The 17,898-nt window shown below is 40.7% G+C and overlaps 2 protein-coding genes across 2 annotated transcripts; one reads left to right on the top strand and one right to left on the bottom strand.

Annotated features, from left to right (window-relative positions):
• The first annotated feature begins 4,525 nt into the window (after window positions 1–4,525).
• pmpca (peptidase, mitochondrial processing subunit alpha) lies at window positions 4,526–10,134 on the top strand. The gene is made up of 13 exons (XM_070904445.1): window positions 4,526–4,578; window positions 5,726–5,928; window positions 6,026–6,105; window positions 6,197–6,279; window positions 6,431–6,525; window positions 6,617–6,717; window positions 7,268–7,531; window positions 7,963–8,055; window positions 8,171–8,289; window positions 8,426–8,516; window positions 8,766–8,828; window positions 8,945–9,089; window positions 9,264–10,134. Exons 1-13 carry the CDS (start codon window positions 4,532–4,534, stop codon window positions 9,431–9,433), a joined length of 1,554 nt encoding a protein of 517 aa, XP_070760546.1. The 5' UTR covers window positions 4,526–4,531; the 3' UTR covers window positions 9,434–10,134.
• Window positions 10,135–11,692: 1,558 nt separating this feature from the next.
• Window positions 11,693–16,600, bottom strand: inpp5e (inositol polyphosphate-5-phosphatase E). The gene is made up of 10 exons (XM_070904916.1): window positions 15,798–16,600; window positions 14,952–15,075; window positions 14,744–14,841; window positions 14,513–14,637; window positions 14,142–14,261; window positions 13,883–13,990; window positions 13,138–13,299; window positions 12,907–13,022; window positions 12,644–12,780; window positions 11,693–12,233 (listed from the first exon to the last, which is right to left on the bottom strand). The coding sequence occupies exons 1-10, from the start codon at window positions 16,598–16,600 to the stop codon at window positions 12,101–12,103; spliced, it is 1,926 nt and encodes a 641-aa protein (XP_070761017.1). The 3' UTR covers window positions 11,693–12,100.
• Window positions 16,601–17,898: the final 1,298 nt, after the last annotated feature.

Here is a 17,898-nt window from a genome sequence, read left to right as displayed (position 1 = left end):
GAGACGGTTTTCCACAACATTTTGGAAGATGAGCTGCAGGGAGGGCGATAAGTCGATGTTCCAGTTCATCCCAAAGGTGTTGGATGGGGTTGAGGTCACGGCTCTGTGTGGGCCAGTCAAGTTTTTCCACACTAAACTCTGGAAACCATTTCTTTATGGACCTGGCTTTGTGTGAAAGATCCTTCCCCCCACGGTTGCCACAGCGTTTCAAGCACGCTATTGCCTAAAATGTGTACAGCATCATTGTATGCTGACTTTGAATTGACATTAAGGGGTCAAGACCAAACCATGGTAAAAACAACCCCACAAAGGTCATCTTTCAATCTAACATCACAGTGACACTAAATAATGATTGAAGATCTGCCATGTCAGCACACAGAGATCTACACCTGAGCAGATTTGTCAATTCCGTGTCTAAGTGCTGGTTGAATAGTTTCCTCTTAAATGTAGGTTAATGGGGGGGGGGGGGGGGGGGGGGTTAATAATGACTGCTGCTCCAGCACTCCCTCAATCTATGTAGAGCATTTGAGGACAAGCATTTAGGAAGGTGGCTCTTTAACATAACTGTAAAAGTGTCAGTGTACCATCATCAGATTTTAAAGCTTAAACACAAAATGATGTATAGACATTCATGGTTCCTAGACGATGATTTCAAATGAATTTGGTGGTCCCTTCACTGTTCATCCAGCACCATCACAAAGTTCACAGTTGTGGTTTTGTGTGAAATGTCTCATCAACTATCGGATGGATTGTAATGAAATTTGGTACAGACATTCATGTCCCCCTCAGGATGAATTGTAGTCACTTTAGCGATCCTCTGACTCATCATCAGGTCAAACATTTAATTCAAAATACTGTTTAATAACTAAATCCCTGCAAAACTAATGACATCCCCATCAGCTTCAGCTGTACTTTGTGTTTTAGCAAACATTAGCATGCTAACATGCTAAACTACTGTATTTAAGTCCAGACTTACTGTTGTTCAAGCAAAGACTTTTTATGTTACAAGGGGAGAAAAGTACATGATTGGCTGCAGCTAACATACTGTAGTCTTGCCACATGTCTACTGGGGCCAGATGAAGTCCTTGCAAATGTAAATTGACCATCCATTCAGCATAATCAAATGGAAATTAAAGTACAAATGCACCGATTTATAATCTATGCAGGAAGGGTCATTTTAATTAAGCAGACAAAGACTGATTTAGCAGGCGAAATGTAACATTGTTGGATTCAGGACAACATCAAACACATAAATCCACCAAAGGAGGTGAAGCATCCCAGTTCCCCCAAATGATGTGTGTGAGAACACAGTTTAATGTAGATATTAAAAGGGGTGTCTTTGTGATAAAGACCCACTGACTTTTCTCAATGCTGAGAAACGGTGCAATATAGGAGTAACATAGATACACTGAGATATATTGATTATTATATATACATTTTATTTTCAGGTCATAAGAACGGAGAACTCTGCCTTCTGACCCTCTGTACATCCTCAGCCGTGTCTGGCACATTGTCTTGTGTATGTACATTTTACCTTTTCACATATATTTACATGTTTTACCTTGAATTTTATCCTCTATATTTCTATTTTCCAATCCTTATCTCTCACACCGGTCTTTTAGCACACCCTTCGGAGCACATCACATTGGATTTCACTACACATTTTACTTGTGATGTACGACAAAACAAAACAAGACAAGATGAACATTATTGCAAGGGAGACATTGTGTGAGATCCTCTGTGATACCATCTATTATGTCCAAAACAAATACATTTTCAAATATAATAGAAATATCGTCTCAGATATGTGACGTGTTGCCTCTGCAAAACTACTGTTGTGAGTGAATTAATATTGATAGTTAGTTAGTTAGTTATTGATAAATAGTTAGCTGAGGTGAGAGCTGTCACCAAGATTGTTTTAAAGTGTTATTCAAATGATCCTCTTCTGATTTTTTGTATTTAGTTTTAGACATTTGATTGAAATGTATAATAAAAATTTGATTAGGGAAATTTTAGGTCTGCATGTTTTTAAAGTTTGTCCCAGCTGTTCAAGCTGTGTGTAATTCTGCAGATGCATGCAGGTGGTTGAATAGCATCAACACAGTCATCAATTAATTTGTCCATTCGTCTTCACGTTATCATTTAGCTTTGTTTTTGTTTTAGTCATGAAAATAAGGTTGTTAGAGAATACTTTTTGTCATAGTTTTCATGACAGAAGGTCCTGTTGATGTTAGATTTTTATTTTATTGAAACACTTGACAACGATGACACTCAACAACATCTTCTCATCAGGTTCAAGGACATTAAAAACACAGGGAATACAGTACAGGGTCTTTAAATTCACACTCAAAAATACAATATGAATGCTAAAAAAGTTTATTACTTACTTGACTTCTGAAAAGGGCTGCAGCTACCAGAGGTCGTGTCCTCTGTAATATTTCTGGGAAATTGAGGGATTATTTAACATTATATGACACACATATCACATATATTGGTTTTTATTTGGATTTCAGTTATTGGAGTTTTAGTGGAGTAACAGTTTGTGAGTAAATAAGTAGCACCACTTTAAGATAACATGCTGTACATTTCTTTGTCTCTATTTCTTTTTAGCAAACAAAAGGAATGTATATTTTTTCATGTATAACCCATATAACCTATAAAACATGAATTATTTCCTTATTTGGTGTAATAACAAAGCTTTATGGTCATTTCCATTATTGTCACTTTCATCAAATGTGTAAGCCCAGTTTGTGACAAAGGAAAGGGTTACCACTTTAATAGTTTTTTACATTTTTGTTTTTAATAAAGTCAGAAGAAAAGAAAAAGAGACGATTTGATTGAAATTATTATTATTTTAACATATACAGCAGTGGTGTCTGTGGGACCCCAAACAATGAGCTAGTAAAGCCAATCTTAGCTATAGACAAGAGTTAAAGAGATTTATTGTCTTGCAAAAATTTAATCACATACCCGGCAGTTTAGAAAAACAACAGACCATAATGTAGGGAGGGATGGTATAATTGAAAAGTTTAATTAATAAATAAAATGTGAAATTTGTTTTTGTAAGGACTGTACAAAAATTGTACTCATGACCTCAGTCGCCTATTTTTCCTGATTATGGGCCTGCTTTTGAATTATTGAATAGAGGATAATAATTACATTCACATTTACTTTCCTAACCCTGTAATATCTACTTATTATAAACTCAAAGATGTTGGCGTTTTGGAGCTGAATCACGACATCAGCAGGAGAATCATAGAGACAAAAGGCGATAGGAGGGTGAGTAGGAAGCCCGGAGTGACGAAGATGGGCTGGGCAGCTCCGTGAAGCTCAGTTAAACAAAGGGCCTGCTCCAACACTTGGTGAGTTTCAGCACTAATGCCTGGAAAACATAAGACAAAGACTTTTGTACCAAAACAAACTCTGCTTGATAATGTCAAACTTCACTAGGAGAACTTACCGTGTTGGGACCATTCCTTCCAGGCGTGCAGAAATTCAGTGTTGTGTTCCTCCCCTGAAACTGTGTTAAATGTGAAACAAATGTCTATTCAGAATTTCCATTCTGAAAATGTACTCATTTAAAATCCAGTAACGAGATAACTCTGCTCTTACCTTTGGAGTACTCTGTCAGCAGATGTTTCAAGTCTCTGAGAGCCCGGGTGAGGTTCTCCAGTCGGTGCTGCAGGTGGAGGTTTTCTTCTTTCAGAGTGTGGATGGTGTCCTGCAGCTCATAGGCTGAGCTGCAGTGTGAAAGCAGAGGAATCAACCACAGAACTGTGGTGACTTGCAAGATGGAGAACATAGTAGAAGTAATAGGAGACTCAATCAAATCTGCTGCTGGTCACAGTCCTCTTAAATCCTTCTGCAGCTCCAGAATGTTTCCAACTCAGGTGGAAGTGGTAATGTTATTCAAGAGCTGGCCTCTTTCAGGGTCAGCATTGATTAACTGATCTGTAGCTAAATGCTTTTAGCCCGCTGACCACTCTAAAGGATCGATTGTTCTGTTTTGGATCCCAGATCCCAAATTAGAGAGACACAGATAGAGTTGTTTTGGAGTTAATAAAGCTTTGTCTAATTGAATTTAATTGTATTCTTATCAAACAATTATTTAACTAGGTAAGTCCCATAGCAGGTGGAAACCTCTTTTTTGGGATGAAACAGACAAAACAATAGAAAGGCTAAAATAATGTTTTAAAAACTTGGCCTAGGAGTCAGTCACGATAGAATTTGCAAAATAGTCTAGAATGACAGAAAATAAATGAATAATGAATAAAATATTGAGTAATGAATAAAATAAATTTTAAAAATGGCCACCATTTCGTAGAAATACATTTGAAAGTGCTTTGCAGATTAATAAATAACAAAACAAATTTGTCTAAAGGAATAATGCATTTATTTGTTTGTCAGGTGGGGGTATGGTATGTAGTCTACTATGTATGTATATCTATGGTAAGTAGGTGTGTCTGCGGCGGAAGTGCTTCACGTGCCTGTCATCATCATCCGGGTTGTGACTGGCCACAGAGGATCCAAGATGGCGACTCACATGTCGAGGTGTAGAAACTGGAGTCGTGTTCAAAGGTAGTACACGTTTGAAATAAATGCTCTTAAATTGTCGCCTGACTGGATATAAATACAGATACACAACGCGACCAGTATATGCATTACAATCCATGGCATGACTCTCCCTGACATCGGCAGCGTCGTAACTTTTTTACGTCCTCATCACTCAGATTAGCTTACTCAGTTAGCCTGATGCTAACTGTTAGCCGTCAAACAAGCTCTAGTCTTGCTGTCAGGATGGCTTGGCTAATGTTACATCATAAGTAAATGGAGTACAGTACGAAGTCACCAGTCGTTTATAGTTAGATGTTGGCGATACGCAAAGCTAAGCTCTATGTTTGTTGATACTTATATCTAGGTAACGTTACATATTTGGGTCAAATTTTGAGAATTGCTAGCTATACTAATTATGTATTTAATGAGTACGTCAGCAGGTCAAATTATGGTGGTGTGCCAACCATCAGCTTATCATCATGGTATGGGCATGTCAGTTGTAAATACACCCTCTAATTTAAGGTACACTTAGCTAAAACTAATGCAGACAGCTAAGCACTAAACCCTACCTCCATTAAGGCTATAATGTTCAGTTTTTGTTGAAACTGTTCTTGAGAGGTGTTTGATTCAACTTATTTTATTTTTACTGCAGCAAAATGTCCATACATTTGAATCAACGCCTAAAACTATTTTAACAAAAACTAAACATTGTAACCTTCACGAAGGGAGGAGTTATTGAAGGACTGTTGTATTAAGTCTTCATTAGTTTTAGCTAGGTGTACCTAATAAACTGGCAACTGAGTGTAATTGCTACACTGTTTATTCTGTTGACATTGCAATGTAGAAAGTACAGATGGGTGACAAGTTTAATGGAAAAATTAATTAAATGAGCGGAGAAACAAAATAGAGGCTTCCGCAAGGGGTCCCTGAATGGTTTGGTGAGCATGAAACGTGTGTGAATCACACAGTATGCTGTGGCCTTCACAGTCACCAGATCTCAGCCTAACTGAACACAGATTTTGGCACACAACTCCATGTTGGACAGCATTCTGCACCACCAATGTGCAGCATACCTTACTTTGGCTAAGTTAAGGATTTAAATACTGTCTTTATAACTGGCCTTACTGTGCTGAGATGAAGTTAAAGGAGCATTACTTTGTTGTTCTCTAAGGTTTGGGATCGCAGCTTACAGAAAGTACAGCAGTGGCAGCAGATACCCAAATATCTCCCTCTCTGCACCGCTGCCTGGGATCCCCAAGCCAGTGTTTGCATCTGTGGATGGTCAGGAAAAATATGAGACCAAGATCACTACTCTAGAAAATGGCCTCAAAATTGCTTCCCAAAACAAGTTTGGTCAATTCTGCACAGTTGGAAGTAAGTTGCAGCAGTGATATGCCAATTATAATATCCACCTGTCTTCAGGATCTGGATGAAGTGGATAAAATGTGAATGTTTTGTTTCTTATTTTTAGTTTTAGTAAATTCTGGATCCAGACATGAAGCAAAGTACCCGAGTGGAATAGCACACTTTGTAGAGAAACTCGCCTTTTCTGTAAGTAAAACAAAGTAAAGACCACAAAATGAAAGGTGAAGGAAGTTAAGGTGTGTGAAGTAATGTTGACCCCAGTCATTTTTATCTTTAGTCCACAGCTCAGTACGGGAGTAGAGATGAAATTCTCCTCACGTTGGAAAAACACGGAGGGATATGTGACTGCCAAACATCAAGGTATTTAGTCTTTCAACACAATGCCTGTCTCAGTGTTAGAAAATGTAATGTGTATCACTACCTTCCATATGTGAACTAGGTCTTTCTTCTGTAGGAGAGTATGTGAGTATGGCTGTTGTACGTGTGCTTTATCATTCATCTTGCTGTGCAGAGATACCACCATGTATGCAGTGTCTGCTGAAGTGAAGGGTCTGGACACGGTGGTCAGTCTTCTCTCTGATGCTGTTCTTCAGCCTCGCCTGCTGGGTAAGTAAATTTTTGTTTTTAAATGAAAAATCCATGGGAACTGTGCGAAATTTCTGTCTGTCTGAGATGATCCATGTTTGTTTACATGCAGATGATGAAATCGAGATGACCAGAATGGCGGTACGCTTTGAGCTAGAAGATCTAAACATGAGGCCAGACCCCGAACCCTTACTCACCGAGATGATCCATGCTGTGAGTCACATCATTTGTTTAGCCAACATCAATTAATCCATAACCTTTCAGCCTCAAGGCTGTTATTAATATGTAGTGCAGCTGTAGCTGATCAGTTAATTGACAAGTGCCTTTTTTCGATTAGTTGTTTAATTGTTTAGTATGTATAATATCAAAAATAATGACAATAACCAGACGTTACCAGAATCTCAGGCTTTATATTAATGACAGTACCTTTTTTGTCTGGAACAGATTTTATGATAATATGAAACAAAGAAAGGCAAGCTAATGTTACGGTTTTAAAGCCTTCACGAGAAAAACTTTCATATTTTTTCTAGATAATTTACTAAAATGATGAATTAATGACCAAAACTATAACCATAATCATAACGGCATCATTTCAGCCCAATCCCACAGCTACATCATAGTCATTTTATGCTTTCTGATAGGATTACAGAACAACACTCAAACTGAAAGACAGCACCCTGTCAAAAAACAAATGTAATTGTACAGGATTACTGTAGCTTTATTTTTCCTTTTAACATTGCGACTGTTCATTGTTTGTTTCCAGGCCGCATATCGAGGCAACACGGTCGGACTGCCTCGCTTTTGTCCTGTAGACAATGTGGACAAAATTGACAAGACAGTGCTTCACAGCTACCTGCGTAACTACTACTGTCCTGAGCGGATGGTGCTGGCTGGAGTGGGCATCGAGCACGAGCAGCTGGTGGAATATGCCAGGAAGTACCTGCTGGATGTGAAGCCAGTGTGGGGAACGAGTACGGTGGCCAATGTTGACCTCTCTGTCGCACAATACACTGGTGGCATCGTCAAGGTGATTTGTTGGTTTTACTGTTTATGAGTCATCTTTGTACCAGATTCTGCCCTAAATGTTTCTTCAGGTAGCATTTATCTGGTGGGTTTTCCAGTTGTAGATTTGTAGTTGTAGATTTGTTGCAGGTTCATGATCATTGGGTATAGAATCATAGAAGTGTTCAAATGCCAGAAATCACATTTATCAAAAATACTTATGTCCTCAAATATTCTTCTGTAGGTCAGACAATTGTTTGTCTTCAGAGGAGAAATCTCTTTTTTGCATGCTGTTAAATTGATATTTGACAAAAAGGAACAAGCTCTGGCTGAGGAGTGATATTAGATGTGAAACAGCAGTTACTTTTAGTTACTAAAAATGTGTTCATCTGGAACACTTGGAATAGGGCACATTTCTTGAAGGTTGGACAATAACATCTTCTTTGAATGTGTTAGATGGAGAAGGATATGTCAGATGTGAGCCTTGGCCCCACCCCGATCCCAGAGCTCACACACATCATGATCGGCCTGGAGAGCTGCTCCTTCCTGGTGGGTGTTTGTAGTGCCTGGCTACACCTTGGAGAGTCTTTAAATCAGTTGCCTGTTACATGTTTGCACAAGATCCCAAATGAAAAATTTAAAAAAATTTGTTTTCCCTTTACAGGAGGACGACTTCATCCCGTTTGCAGTGCTCAACATGATGATGGGTGGAGGTGGCTCCTTTTCTGCGGGAGGACCCGGGAAAGGCATGTTCACCCGCCTGTACCTGAACGTGCTCAACAGGTGAATGTCTCACACACCTCGATTCAGCATTATTACAGAGAATCATAAGTCACTAATATATCACCTGCCAAAAGGTTTTCACTAAGTTCTGTTTCAGTTTCACTGATTGGCTTATGGTTTTTCTTGTCTCCTGTAGGCATCATTGGATGTACAATGCCACCGCCTACCATCATAGCTATGAGGACAGTGGTCTGCTGTGTATCCATGCCAGTGCTGACCCCAGACAGGTTGGTACAGGCTCAGGACTCCGTGTATCTTTGTATCCAAATAGCGATTTTATTTTTATTTTTTTTACCAATTACAGCTTTACAGAGGAAGCTTTAAATTGTGCCAGATATCACCTAAAATGTACATAGTAATGTTCAGTTTTCAGAATGTGCTTATGGCTTTCTTGCGTGAACGGCTCGTTATTTGGTTCATGTGGTCTGTGTTAATGTTTATGCAGAGTTCTTATCATTACATACATTCGTCTCCAGGTGCGGGAAATGGTGGAGATAATAACCAGAGAGTTCATTCAGATGGCTGGCAGCGCAGGAGAGGTAATGGCTGTGTTTCACTATCAGTGCAATCCACCACAACTTTAGCAATATTGATTATTATTAAAGAAACAAAGGTGATGTACCATTCTTGGAACATTTTTCCCCTGAATACCCAGATGGAGCTGGAGAGGGCCAAGACTCAGCTCAAGTCCATGCTGATGATGAACCTCGAGTCGCGGCCGGTTATTTTTGAAGATGTTGGTCGCCAGGTTCTCTCCACAGGAAAGAGAAAACTACCACATGAACTGTGTGATTTAATAAGTGAGTATTGTACAAAATTTAGTGGTGTTTTTGTTAGTGATTCATCCTAACTGGAAAATGGCCTTGAATGTCTGTGTAAGAGGAAGAATGACATCCAAAGTTAATAAGTAGAAATAGTCGTATTTCACCCTGCTTATGTATTTATTTTTTGATTTGTCAACAAACAATTTCCAGGCAATGTGACAGCCAGTGACATTAAGAGAGTAACCACCAAGATGCTGCGCAGTAAGCCCGCAGTAGCAGCTCTGGGAGACCTGACGGAGCTGCCCTCGTACGAACACATCCAGGCCGCCCTGTCCAGCAAGGACGGACGTCTGCCCCGCATGTATCGCCTCTTCCGATAGACCCCCATGGCCAGCGAGCCGGTCCTCACCGGCTAACATCACTGTAAATAAACTGGACTGGAAGATTACACTAGTGTTCCCTCCCACCACAGAACTCGACACAGCTCACTCTGGGAGGGGACTAATACCCCGGCTCTCGACTGAATCTCTGAGAGTGGGGATTTTAAAGAAAGGTATACATTTTACTCTTCAGTAACCTTAGTCTACATACAGTCGGAGTATCTGTATTTATTGTTTGTGGGCAGGAAGCCATATTTCATTATTTACTGGAATGGTTTGCAGGAGTTTGGTTTTAAAGGGAGAATTCACCCCAAAGCCAAAGTGTTCATTTCCCATTCAAAAACCCAAATACCAACCTGTTATTTTTAAGTGTAAGAATGAATGACATTACACCGTGAAAGTAAGTATATCAGCATATAGGTAAGAGAAGGGGGCAACTAACATCCCCATCAGTGTCTACACTGGTTTGTTTTTTATTGAGCTACTCTTTTTCCCTTCGCTCAGCACTTCATAATCTCACTTTCCAGACACAAGAGACACTTAACACAGCAATGGTAAACTGATTTATAGAGGACTCTTTTGGATAAATGTGACAAACCTCACCACTGTAGCCAATTTGTCTTCAATACTGAAATGGTTTCTGTCATCATTGTGTCTCAGATGTACTGTAAAGAGATTGAAATCTAAAGTGAAATCTGTTCTTTTTTTTGTATTTTTGTGGTTGTTGATGCCCTTGCAAATGAAAAAAAACGAGATAAATAGTAGGAATAGTTTCACTTCGGTAAATAGACTTACTTGCTTTCTGGCAGAGAGTTGGATAGCTAAATGAGAGGATCAATGCCACTCAACATTTGTCCGTTAAATATAAAGCTTTTAGCTTAGCTTAGCATAAAGCCTAGTAACACAGAAACCTCGCCCAACTCTGTAACAAGATCTGCCCACCAGCACCTCTAAACATATTATGTCTAATTTATTTGATCTGTGCAAAAAAGGCAGGCAACCAGGTGAGACTCCAGGAAGTTAGGAGTCAGCCAAGAAATAGTCCAGCTATAAAGTTTTATATAGATATAAAACTGCGAATTGCTGTTTTTACACTTCGGTCTTTATACAGATAAAATAAGCGAGCTATAAGCGCGTTAATTAGTGAGCAGAAAATGTTCTGGTGGCCGGATTTTGTTATCGTTAGACACAGTCAGGCTAGCTGTTTCCTGTTTGCAGCAAAGCCGTGTCTGGCTGCAGCCTTATATTTTACTGACAAATATGAAAGTGGCATCAATCTTCTCATCTAGGTTCAGCTAACTATCCGCCCAAAGGTGATTAAGCAGTTCCAAGATGTCTCCTCTGAGTGAATTTAGAGGCTTACATTTGCCAGATAAGACGTTTAAAAAATGTTTTATTCAACACCCAAATACGCCCATGTTTATATTACGTGTTAAACTCTGTATACCAACTGCTAAATAAATGTTATTACTTCCATAAATAAAGTTATATATTTTAAGGGCCTTGCTGTGTAATGGACAAAATTTAGCCAACAAACAAGTGTGTTTTAAAACGTTTATTACGGGATGTTAGGCGACATATAAAAATATGCAGATAAAGATAAGAGGTCCTGAAGAAATGAAGACCCACAGGCACTTCTTTTTGGAGCAGACTGCTCTTCGTGCTGGGATTGCAAGCTCATTAATGTGGTACATCATACAGTACATCGACACTTTATAGTATAGATGAGGTTTACAAAGCAGCGAGGTGAGAGGTAAGGCATTGAGTTACAGTCTGCTTCAAAGGATCACTTGGCCTAATAAGAAGAAAGTAGTGAGAGGTGTCAACAGTACAAATAAAATGCTCCATCTATTTTATAGGAAGTGAGTTCCTTAAAAAATAACTTAAGCTGTCAAATACATTTGATCTCCCTGAAATTCAACAGTAGTACGTAACAAGTAGTAACAACCATCAATGTCATGCTCTTGAAATGACAGAGCAGCTCCCTTCTTCAGTCATATCGTATTTCTCCAACAAAACGTTCAGCTTAGAACAAAATTCATGTTAAAATCAACCAATGGCAGACACTTAAATGGCATTAAAAAGTGCACCTAAATGTGCCACCAAAATTATGTTTGCTAAGCTGTTTGATGACAAATTCACAAGGCATTTGAACACTGATGTAGTGTTCAGAAATGTAACATTATGGTTCATGATTCTTCATGGACTCCAAAAAAAATGAAAATGAATGCAGCTACACAGCATGTAAGGTTAGATCAATTCACATTGGAGCATGTGAATGAAGAGTAAGCCGTGAAGGCAGCCCCCCCTCCCATTCTGTCTCAGTCATGTTTGAGTAAAGGGGGCTGAGTAAATAAAGGCCAGACTGCTGTGTCTGCAAACCTCTCTCTGTCTGTCTGACCTCAAGGTCCCTGCCCTCAGGTACAGCCAGCCACTCCCTCTGACCAGTTTCACCAGGACACACACACACACACAGTTCCCAACAAAGCCCAACAGAGGGCGCACTCTGCTCAGTCACCACAACCGGCGCTGGGCTCTGTGTAGTTAAGACAGCTCTGGTTTCCTTTTGGTCCTTTTCTGCCTGCCTGGTTTTACAGTCCAGTTTCTGGCACAGTTCCATCCAGTCCAGTCCAGTCCGGTCTGGTCTGGAGAGTTAATTTTAAGGGTTTACGAGATGGTGCAGATGGTGCTGCTACTTTGGTTCTTCATGGCCTCCCTCCTCTTCAGCTCTCTGGTGATCCTCCTCCTGATGCCCTCCAAGTACAAGCCTCGGTCAAACTGTCCCGCACCCAGGGGAATACTAAACAACACAAACAAACAAATGTGTGACACACCAGACAGTCAAAATAAAAAAGACAACAAATAAATTCAGGATTTAAATATAGGGCATTGATAACTTTAAATAGTTCATGTTTTCATCGAATGGTGACCTGAACAATAACCACAAGACATTCCTCTGATATCAGTACTCTATATATCATGTTATCACAGTTTAGACATGGAAATTATATTAAGTTGTCCATTCAAATTACAGAAATTAGAATTAACTTTTAGAACAATTAATAATATAAAATATTTCCTGATATAATCACAATAACATGTCCATATACTGTATTGCTTAGCTCTACTGGTAGTTGACAGAAATCATTACATCGTCGAATGCACCCTGACACTATTTTAAAGGTATGTTTTAATGGCAATGGGACTCACTTGTCTCTGCCTGGCCTGAGTTTGACCTGGAAGACACCTATGACGGGCCGATGGTCTGAGGTCTTGATGCCGGAGCAGCTGGTGTACTTGACCACTTTTATGTCATCAGCCTGCCTGTTCCTGAACACAATCCTGTCCTGTAAACACAACCAGAGGTTTAAAGCAGCTGAAAAGTGCCTTCCACCAAAGGTTTGGCTTATTTTGGTGGCTATCTTAACAGAGCATAAGATTTTTAGTCATGTGGAGCTTGATTTTCTTCTTACTGTGTATGAAGGCGTTCTCTGTTTAGAAGTTGTGTCGTAGATATCACAGCCGATGTCAAATTTGTATGTGGGGAGGAAGTGTATTGGTGCCTCTTGGAAGCCTTTAAATATTGAACCTGGAGGGGAAAAGAAGCACATTCACAGGGTGAGAATCAATCAAACACAACAACCTACTTCTATGAAAACTTTGAAAGTTCTCACAGAGATTTAGCCTCAAACATGCAAGCGTACCATCCTTCATTTCCTTGGAGAGCTGGTCGTGCTCCAACAGAGGGCCCATATCGCCGCCTACTGTGCGGTTCATGATGGTCTCCACGTCAACCCGGTCTTTACTCAGCCGAAAGTTGAAATCTCCAAACCAGAAGACCTGGTCGAATCTTGTGGTGACGTCAGCTACAATTAAAAATGACATCCTTTGATTATCAAAGCCATTAATCGTACAAACATCAAGGCTTTAATGCGAACTAAGTATATGTATAACAGCAATACATTTTATTCTGCACTCAATATTAGGACCAAAGATGGGCCAAATGACAGGCAGAGATGGTCATGGACACAAAAACAAAAATGGATTGTAATATCTACAGAGGAAAATGTTTCATGGAAAAAAGGGGAGCAATTTGTTCAAACCTTGACGCTGCAAATAATACTGTGTCTGGACATATTTTAATCTAGTTCGAACAGTTACAATCAATCCTATTTTTATCTTAAAAAGCGGCAAAATAGGATGAGGCTTAATCATAATTTGTGATTTGCCATGTAGTGAAGGAATACCTTGTTTCAAGACACATTTGTCTTACTCAATTCACTTAAACAATTATTTATCCTATTGTCAGAATGATACAAGTCTGAGATCTTTTAACACAGAATATGAGGCTAACTGCAGCGGGTTAATGTGTTAAAGTTTGATCTTGTTACATGTTTTCCAGCTCTGGGTGCAGGTGATCTTTCACATCTTTCACACTCTAAGTCTTACATGGTGTGGAGCGGTAAGGGTTGGTGTCTGGAAGGCCTTTTGGAAGAGATAGAGCCTCGACGATCTTGTTGTAATCTAGTATTCTCTCGTAAATTTTGGCATCCCCAGCTGGAGGAAGAACAGAAAAACACATCAGAAACACGCAAGACTGTTGAGCTGTCTATGATTGACACATCCCTCCTGAACTTCCTGAATCTCCAACCAGTCCTGTCTACAGCCATCCTGATAATAAACCTCCTGATGATAACATCTTACTCACAGGTAAAATGGGATGTGATGAAGAGGAAGGACGTGCCAAAAAAGGTAAAGGCGATTCCCACAGCCCCTTTGGTCTTGATCTGAGAGATGATCCTGGTTGTGACTGTGGCATGCTCCACCTCTGTGTGGGTCAACAGAACAAAGTGTCAGAACCACAGCGGTGTAATCACACAAACACAAAAAACTATGAGCATGAGAAGTGTACAGAAAATGAATATGTCACCAATTTAAAATCATTTTAATCTGCAGACTCCTTTGGCTAATAATGATGAGCTAACATCATCTTCCAACAATCTGCATGACACAAAGGTTATATAAGCTAGTTTATTCCCTCCCAAACTGACATCTATTTCGTGTATTATGTAAACTGACCTGAGCAGAACCAGATGAGGTCTCTTCTGACAAACACGGTGAGATACAAAACGCCATGTGATGCTGCATACAGCATGACGTAGTAAGGCCCCAGAGTCTCCTGAAGACGGGTCTCCCACTCCCTCCTGCACACACACAGTAGTATAACCGATTTTACGGCCCCGATAGAGTGATCAATCAGAGTAACTCACTTTTATTCAGTGACCATGATCAAACAAAAACATAACATACCTGTCAGGACAGCCCTCCTGGACCCCAATAATATAAAAGTCTTGTGCAAATTCAGAGTCTGTTGGAAGGAGGAGATCATCTAAGTTGGCTGGAAGCCCCTGAAAATTATAGAAACATGGTTACAGCTCAGTTGGTGCCTGAGACTTTAAAAAGACTTTAAATGGTTCTTGGTCTGTGAGATGCTGCAGAGTCATGACTTCCCCCCTACCTTCTCTCCCTGCATGTTCCAAGTGGCTACATAGATGCCCACTCTCCTGTCGGGGAAGTGGCGGTCCAGCTCCTCTGCCCCGAGCAAGGCACCGCTTCCCAGCACGCTGCCCTCCAGAAAGCTCCTGGAAAAAAAAAACATTGGAGAGGAAAATTAGCACTTCTACTGGCGGCCAACTTACCTTGCAGGATGCAGTGTAGGAAAAAGCAAGGCTGTAGCCACAGATGTTATGTGAATAATATAAAAGTAAAAACTGGACTTTTCCCCTACTGGGCACTGACTGTGTATTGAGACTCTAGACTAAGAATCAGAATCAACTGAACTTGTTATACCCCTCCTCCTGTCAAAAACTGTATTGAACAAGCACCTCCCCTGATCCCGTGTTAACCCCCCCATCCACTCTGCAACCTTTCCCTTTCTGTTAAAATATGTGAGCACTGCACACACACAGTGTAAATATGTCTGGAGCCTTTGGTTCAGAACAAATTAACAGTCTGTCGGTGTTCCCACTCCTGCTAGTGAACCAAGCTCTACGCTAATCAGCTCCAAGCAGAGCGCACAATCAATACTAAAAGGCTTGTAGTGGATATATATAGATATATTGTACCTAATTCTTATGCAGTGCCTGTGCATAGTAACTTTCCTTTGAGCAATTTTCTTTTGGTATAAGGATAAGGTAGTTGAGGCCTGGCCAGAGCTCAGACTGACACGGTATTGACAAAGTAAGCCATATGTGAGACCGGCTTCTCATAGCCATCTGACACCAGAAAGAGTAAGCCTTACAAAAGAGCCTTCACACCCAGCCTGAGGATGACTGCAGGTACATTATTTACACGCCTACTGTACCTGTTCCTCACATCCTGGGGTCTGATGGGGCTAAGCACGCTGTAGGTGGACCTCATGGAGTTGACAGACGCACTATCCGAGCCCATGTTCTCCAGAAGCCGGCTGTCGCTCAGGTTCCTGTGGAGTCTCTCCCCGAGCTTCTCTCTGGCCAACATGGCATAATCCAAACAATCCCGGTCAATCCTATTAGCCGCCCTTAACGTGGCTGTCGCAAAGCTCTTCTCCAGAGCAGGCAGCTGCCCTGTGGGTTGCACAGGAGACAGACGCACCTTGGTGGACCTCATCCGGTGGTCTGTGGGGTCGCTCTGCTGGCTGGGTGGCCTCCTCTCATACTCAGACAGACTGCTCCCTCTGTCCCGGAAGACTGGGGATCCTGTCGTAACAGCAGAGACCGGTCTCACATTGGAGTCCTGGTCATTCCTGGTGGTGGCAGCACCGCTGAGAACAAACCCACCTTGAACAGTTGGAACTGTTTGGTCCTCTTTAAGCGAGTCTGTGGAGGAGCCAGTCTCAGCTGGGTCACTCAGACTCTCCTGGCTGTTTCTCAGCCTTCTGGTTCTTACGGTCTCGTCCACTGAACCACTTTTGCTGGACTTTGACAGTCTGGGTAGGTAGGGTGGCCGAGGCTGGTATGGACTGATCTCTCCACCCTCTGCATTTCTAGCAGTGAGTTTGAGAGCATCATTGTGTTCCTTGCAGGATTTGGCTTCTACTAAGGAGGTCTTGAGTGTCCTGCTGTCATCTCCTTTACCAGGAGCTTCACCGGACTGATGGAGGGGGCTGTCCTCTCCATTCTCGGTCATCCTATCGTCATGTCTGGGACCAGCTGTGGTCAGGTGGATGGAGCTTTCTCATTGCTAACTGACCTGAACATATAGGGCAGAAAATGATTCAGTGAAATGCTGGTCTTAAAACGAGTTACTTTAGCCACGTGAACCATGCACGGAAAGTTTGTTTATCAGTTAACTGTTTTGCGTTAGCGTTATGTAGCTCCTCTATCAACAACAATCGTTAAACATAAAACATTACTTAGGGATAGCAGTGTGACCTCTAACACCTAACCTAACTAGTTAGTGTTCAATCAATACCAGCAGCGTGAGCTAATTAATGTTAGCCTTAGCCTTTAGAATCCAAGTCTGAATCGAAAGTCTCGTTGTTTTCCAATTCCATCCCTTCACAAAAGCGCCGTGATTTCTGCTAGCTAGTAACTAGTTAGCTAACCGATCATCCTGCCAAAAACTCACGTTTACATATACAGTGCTAACATTTGCTAACCCTACGAGCTAACTAGTTCATAACCCTACAGTAGTTAGCAATGCTCTACAATATAGCAGAACAGTAGCGATATACAGGCTAGCTGAGCTAACGTTTAAAGCAAACGTTTACAAGATCGTATTAATAAATGGATAAAGTTGGTCGTTTCCATCTTACGTAGTTATTTCACTGTTATCACGCAGAAGTAAAGTTACCTCTCGTTTACTGTTGTTTGGTGTCAGAGTGGCTAATTTAAAAGTAGCGTTAGCTCGATTACTTCCTTAGCAACGTTTGACAACAGATTTCTGTTACCAAGAAAAGAGAGTCATTACAGAGAGCAGAGCAAGTGTCACAGCGTCCCCTGGTGCTGAGAAGTGAAACTACATGCAGCTCAAATTATTGTAGTCTTCCTGTACGTTGTGCTGTCTTGTGTTTTCCTTACAACGCTAGCCCACTCATCTCATAGAGCTACATGTATCCTAATTAGGAATAAGGTCTACTTAATATGACTTTTGGCTGTTTGCCTCTCTCTTAAAATACAATTTGATGTCATACATTTTATGGCACTAATGGAAAAGAAACGTGCAAAGTATTTCAGCACATCACATGGCATATATTCTATTACATTTACCTAAGAATCATATATATATATATATATGACAGTAAAAATGATGTCATGTTTAGCAAGTAAATGCATGCCAGCATTACATTTATCAAGAACACTAATGCCCTGTAGAGGAAGGGCCAGAGCCGTCTCTATTTTCTGAGGCGGCTGAGGTCCTTCAACATCTGCCGGACTATGCTGAGGATGTTTTATGAGTCTGTGGTGGCCAGTGCTATCCTCTAT

This window comes from Enoplosus armatus, chromosome 4, assembly GCF_043641665.1.
Source record: "Enoplosus armatus isolate fEnoArm2 chromosome 4, fEnoArm2.hap1, whole genome shotgun sequence".
In the NCBI taxonomy this organism is placed as follows: domain Eukaryota; kingdom Metazoa; phylum Chordata; class Actinopteri; order Centrarchiformes; family Enoplosidae; genus Enoplosus; species Enoplosus armatus.
Note: the sequence above shows the minus strand (reverse complement) of the source record. Positions and strands in the feature narration are given on the sequence as shown.

Coding starts and splice junctions, on each gene's coding strand:
- inpp5e (XM_070904916.1), bottom strand. CDS start 16,600: ATGACCGAGAATGGAGAGGACAGCCCCCTCCATCAGTCCGGTGAAGCT. Junction 14,638..14,743: donor CAGGAGGGCTGTCCTGACAG/GTATGTTATGTT, acceptor GTGTGTGTGCAG/GAGGGAGTGGGAGACCCGTC. Junction 13,991..14,141: donor CATCACATCCCATTTTACCT/GTGAGTAAGATG, acceptor TTCTTCCTCCAG/CTGGGGATGCCAAAATTTAC.
- pmpca (XM_070904445.1), top strand. CDS start 4,532: ATGGCGACTCACATGTCGAGGTGTAGAAACTGGAGTCGTGTTCAAAG. Junction 8,290..8,425: donor TACCTGAACGTGCTCAACAG/GTGAATGTCTCA, acceptor TGTCTCCTGTAG/GCATCATTGGATGTACAATG. Junction 8,517..8,765: donor CCAGTGCTGACCCCAGACAG/GTTGGTACAGGC, acceptor ATTCGTCTCCAG/GTGCGGGAAATGGTGGAGAT.